The 5,772-nt window shown below is 36.5% G+C and overlaps 1 protein-coding gene across 1 annotated transcript; it reads left to right on the top strand.

Annotated features, from left to right (window-relative positions):
• Nucleotides 1-1,594: 1,594 nt before the first annotated feature.
• Nucleotides 1,595-3,781, top strand: LOC136259346 (A disintegrin and metalloproteinase with thrombospondin motifs 17-like). Its single transcript, XM_066052841.1, has 8 exons — nt 1,595-1,693; nt 1,740-1,813; nt 1,882-1,933; nt 2,240-2,437; nt 2,568-2,735; nt 2,842-3,015; nt 3,069-3,251; nt 3,350-3,781. Exons 1-8 carry the CDS (start codon nt 1,595-1,597, stop codon nt 3,638-3,640), a joined length of 1,239 nt encoding a protein of 412 aa, XP_065908913.1. The 3' UTR covers nt 3,641-3,781.
• Nucleotides 3,782-5,772: the final 1,991 nt, after the last annotated feature.

Raw genomic sequence — 5,772 nt, 5'->3', positions numbered from 1 at the left:
TTGTACATACTGTAGCTAGCAACATTCACAATTTATTGTTTAGAGTATATCAGCAATGATTCTGACTAGTGTAACTATCATTTTTTTATGGCATTGTTCTCTAAACTAGTATATAATTGTAACACCTTGTGGTGTCTGTCTTGTAAAGCTATGGTTAGTGAACAAGCATAGCAATACCATTTGGTAACAATGTTTGGATGAGGAACTATTATACCAAAGTACATATCAGAGATTTTAAATAACTGAATGTCTGTGTTTATATATCCTGTTTGTAATTAAAGTTTACACACAATGTACAAATATGAGTTTTAATTTCCTTTTAAAATGATCCTCTTTAAAAGATAGTATCTTGTCATTCAAACATACACTGCTATACACATATTCCACAACATAAGTTTTGTTTTGACTAAATAAACTAACTATAACTAACTGCTACATTCTTCAACTATCAACATCAACAATTTCAGTAATACAGTAGAAAAAAATCTTGTAGAACTTTTTGAAGTTCTTGGGTAGTTGTTAAGGAGGAGGAAGGATTCATGCACTACCAGATACAGCATATAAAGTTGCCATGAATCATGGAAAATCCACATGGTTTTCCAATTAATTTAAACTTTTCATGAGTGCTGCACCCATGAAATCTGTATAGCTACAGTGCCATGAAAATGCCATGAAATTCTGATGTGCATAACTATAGGCATTTCATGGCCCATAAAACAACCCATGGCATACCATGAAATGACTTTCATGGTACATACATTCCATGGGGGTGATTTGACTTTTCATGGAAAAGTCATTTTATGGTATACTTCTTTGGTAGTGATGTGAACTTGCTTACCTTAATTGGGACAATTGCCTTCAGTGCCTATAATGAGTATAATAGTTCGTTAAACGGTGTCTAGTTAGACACTTATATGTATTTTCCCAGGCCCACTACTGACTGTCTATGTCTGGCCATGGCGTGTATACATACCTTTCACTAATATAGATAAAATGTGACTGGGCCTGTGAAAATAGGGCATGTGGACACATGATTATTGCCTACTTTTTCAAATTTCCATCACCCATAACTTTTAATACCATTATGCTATAACAATGCAATTTTCAGCTCTTAGTAGGTAAGTACGTACTTGGCTTTATGATGTAAGTTACAGAATGCAATTATTATGTTCCAGTACTGATATATGACCTGTAGCATGACCAGGTGTAGTTTGTGCCAACATGTCCTGTTTTCGCAGGCCCGGTCACAAATACAGATAATAGTCAATCATCTGTATTGATTCTGAATACACTGTCTGACACTAAAAAGGAATTTCTTCAATCTTCATAGTATCTGGACTACTCAGCTGGATCAGGCTTTATAGCTTATGTGGTATGGACAGTGGTATGGATAATCACATAATTTCAGTACAAGCACTAGTAAACTATATTAAGTACTGCACTTGAAAGAGTGTGAGTAAACCATACTACAACAGTGTTGTGGATTAGTATGTAATTTGACGTGCTTGTAAATAGCCCATGAATCTTGATTATAGCCAAGCAACGTTTACTAGATTTCCTGTTTGTGACAGTATAAATATGTGAACACTTAGCCATGACACCATTTATTCAGCAAGTTCAAATGTACATAAAGAAGATGGAGCATTGCAAACAGCTGCTAATTTTTGGCATTCTGATCACTTTCGTTGGCATGGTAAGCAACATTGTGATTGGAAATGTATAACTTGTTGCTCTTCTAGACATTAGGTAGCGAGTGGAGTGCTTGTTCCCGTACCTGTGGTGTAGGAATAATGCAGAGATCCATTCCATGCCAGTAAGCTAACATCAATGCAAAGCACGTTAGATGTGTTGTGATTAACTATATTACTGCAATACTCTTAGAAATGCTAGCTGTGATGGAACGAAGAGGGAATTTAAAGTTTGCAATGTGAAGGTAAAGTTTTGTTAGGTACTTTGTACCCTGAAGATTTACTGCAATCATTAACTCATATCAAGTTTTAATGTTGCTTGCAGTTGTAACAGCAATATGCATAACAATTGGCTAATCCAGTCATGCAACAATTGATTTCTTGGTAGGAAATAAAATCATGTCTGTATAGGTTTCTTTACAGATGCATAATTTCAATTACCAAACATATAATGTACAGTGTTGGTTGATGGACACATCCTATGTACAGCCTTTAAGATGTACTGCATATAATGATAAAATGTAATTGAGTTTGTTTGATTTTGTATGCAGAAATGTGCAGGTGGTGATGATGACTTTAGAAGTGAGCAATGCAACACGTTTGGAGAGAAGATGATGTCATTCATTAATGAAAGCGATCCCTGCAAACTAATGTGTAGTTCACCAAGACAACATCCCGTAAAGAAAGGTTTAGTGGTAGATGGGACACCTTGTCTGACTGGTGGTGTATGTGTTGATGGCGATTGTGTTGTAAGTTAAATAATTTTGCAATTATCACCTTAATTGTGACAACTGTTGGCTTGAAAGAGATTGCATTGTGCAGTGTATGCTACACTATAATTTCTCCATTCCATGAAAACTACATTTTTCTTATCTTTAGTGCTCTGCTGAGTGTGAGAAAGGAAGTAATGCAATTTGTACAGATGGTAGTGGAAAACCAATAAGCAAACTTGATTGTAGTATGTTGACAGAGCACAAAGATAAAAGTACATGCACTGGAGATGGCTGTCATTATGAATATATGTGGGTCGAGTCTAGTTGGACCAGTGTAAGTTTTTTGACTGCATACATACCATAGAATGATGTAATCAGCACACTACTATGCTCACTACATACACACACACTGATAAACTATATAATACTTATCTGTATAGTGTTCTGTGAGATGTGGTAAAGGTTTCCAGACCAGGAACGTGAGCTGTGCAAACTATGGAAGGATAGTGGATTACAATATTTGCCTACAAAATATCCATTACCAGCTTGAAATAAATAGAACTTGCCAAGGACCTCACTGTGAAGGAATATGGGTTGCATCAGACTGGTTTGAAGTAAGTATACTAGTCGAATATTGTATATTGTATATTGTATTCTTCCTATGTAGTGTGTAGCTGTATGCAATGAACGTGGTAAACAATACAGAAACATACATTGTGTTTATGAAGGAAAGACATCATCTGAATATCACTACATAAAGTGTGATCCAGCCACAAAACCACCATATGTACAAGATTGCTACAAGAGTGAAGGATGTCAACCAGAGTGGAAGGGACTAGAATGGAGTCAGGTAAATACACACACAGACACAGACACACTCACACACACACACACACACGCACACAAACACAGACACACACAAATATAGCTATGTACTTGTTCTCACAGTGTAGTGCTCTTTGTGATGGCACACAAAGAAGAAGGATAGAATGTAAACTGGGAAATGAAACACTACCTGCTGAAAGATGTCCAATTGGAAAACCCAGTATATTTCAAAGATGTAGTCCTGAATGCCCAGTTTTAGAAGTATGCAAAAAAGAGCATTGTCATCTGGATGGTTTAGGGTCATGCCCCAAAGAATGCTGTAATAAATGTAAAGTTTCACTGGCACAATTTAGACTCACTTCATTACAACGATACAATCTGTGTGAAAAAGAGTGTTGTAAAAAATGTGTTTAACAGCATTAATCACAAATGAATAAAGCAGACACTTTTATTAACTGTCAGTGATAATACATTTATTTATTATAAAATGATCATGTAGTTTTGTAACACAGTAATAGTATTTGTGTACTGTATATGCGTTAATAATACATAGAATTAAAAACACAAAACTTTAACAGTGCAAGACATAGCGTAGGTCCACAGGCAGTGTGCTTCACTGCATGGCTAAATTAATTATACTCACTGCTGAGTCTGTCTGATAAAATTGCACAGAATTGCACTTAGCTAAATTTAACATGACATGTATTACAGACAAGAATACAGTAGTGCATTAAGTTACAAGAACAAAATTTATACCATCACAAAATTTATCCTTTCACCGTGGCCTTGCTGCTATGCTTAGAAAAAAACACAATTCATGACAATCAAGTATAAAATCGTTCACCAAACACTGATTGAAGTCAGTATTATTAACTACAATGATAAGTATCATACATAAGTCTCATTATTATCCCACTCTTTAATAGTCACAATTAACACACATAATGCACGCATGCACGCACACACACACACACATAACAAAAACACACAGACACACACTGTGACACACACACAACACACACACACATAACAAAACACACACACACACAACACAACACACACACACAACACACAACACACCAACGTCGAAACCGGGTCACTCATGACTGCTGACCCGGATGACCCACTGACCCGGATGTGACCCGGATCGACCCGGATTAATTAAAGTCGAGACGTGTTTCGGCTAGTCTCGAGCGAGCGAACGAGTCTACATTTTGAGCGTTCGATTCGTGTTGACTAAATATTGCAACTTCAGCCTAGCTGTAGGTTGAAGACCAAAAAAAAAAAAAAAAAAAGAAAGTCTTCACCTACTGACAATAGCTACCTCTCACCATAGATACCCGCAGTTTCGTGCTACATACTTTACATCAAAAGTGCTCCTGTGGCCTTGGTGCAATCAGAGACTCAGTTTTTGATTTAATTGTTTAACTGTTTATTTGTATGTTCTAATCTTAAAAAAAACAAAAAAACTAGCAAATGGGCGTGGCTGAGCGTATGTTGGTAATGCGATAAGTGGGCGTGGCTTACGAAAGAGCTCGCGATAGCGTTTATAAGTTTCCACGTCGTCAAACGAACAATTTCGTTTCTCACGTGATCCAATCCCGGATAAATGCCAGACCCGGATGACCCCGAGAAAATGTGACCCGGATGACCCGACCCGGTTTCAACGCTGACACACACACACACATAACAAACACACACACACACACACACACACACACACACACACACACACACACACACACACACACACACACACACACACACACACACACACACACACACACACACACACACACACACACACACAGGTTTATTGTACAGTTGAACAGCACAGCATGACTAAAAGCTTATGCTTAATTCTGAATCAGAAGGTTCCATAAATTGGAAAAATAGCATTCTTTGCTGTGGCAATATTTACAACTCCATTATACATATCCAATACTCTCTTTTTACATAATCCAAAATCACTGAAGTTGAATCCATTGGCAAAGATCAAGATCTATAAATTACATAATTATAATGGTATCTACACTATAGTAGGATCTTACATATAGTCACCCAGTTGAATCAACTGTACACTAACAAGTGATACTTCAACAGCATGAAGCTCTTGGCTGTTGATGAAATCAGTGTTAGTACATTTTGTGTGTACACACAACATAATACTGTATAATAGTATTAATCTGCACCTTTATCACATTGACAAGTTATTTTTTTCCTCAAAAACAGCAACAGAGGGAAGTGATATAATAGTCTTAATCTAAACAGACATAACAAAATGTATACAGAAGCCAAGACAGAAGTTTAAAATTGGTGAAGTAATTGTATTGTATACATAGTCATGTCAGACTTCCAGCTTATGTAATGCTATCTGTATAGATAACTTGTAAGCAGTGTAACGCTTTACATTGTCATCATGAAGGTATAAGGGAACAGCAGTAATGGTAGCATTATAACATAATGGCTACTATTAATTGCATCAGGTAAAGCAGAGGAAGCTCTTTAGGCATTTGTGTAGACTTCAAGCCATTAGGATATCAAAA

This window comes from Dysidea avara, chromosome 6 (genome assembly GCF_963678975.1).
Source record: "Dysidea avara chromosome 6, odDysAvar1.4, whole genome shotgun sequence".
NCBI classification, from domain to species: Eukaryota; Metazoa; Porifera; class Demospongiae; order Dictyoceratida; family Dysideidae; genus Dysidea; species Dysidea avara.
The sequence above is the reverse complement of the archived record's forward strand: the minus strand, read 5'-3'. Positions and strand labels throughout refer to the sequence as shown.

Coding starts and splice junctions, on each gene's coding strand:
- LOC136259346 (XM_066052841.1), top strand. CDS start 1,595: ATGACACCATTTATTCAGCAAGTTCAAATGTACATAAAGAAGATGGAG. Junction 1,814..1,881: donor CAGAGATCCATTCCATGCCA/GTAAGCTAACAT, acceptor CAATACTCTTAG/AAATGCTAGCTGTGATGGAA. Junction 2,438..2,567: donor GTGTTGATGGCGATTGTGTT/GTAAGTTAAATA, acceptor TCTTATCTTTAG/TGCTCTGCTGAGTGTGAGAA.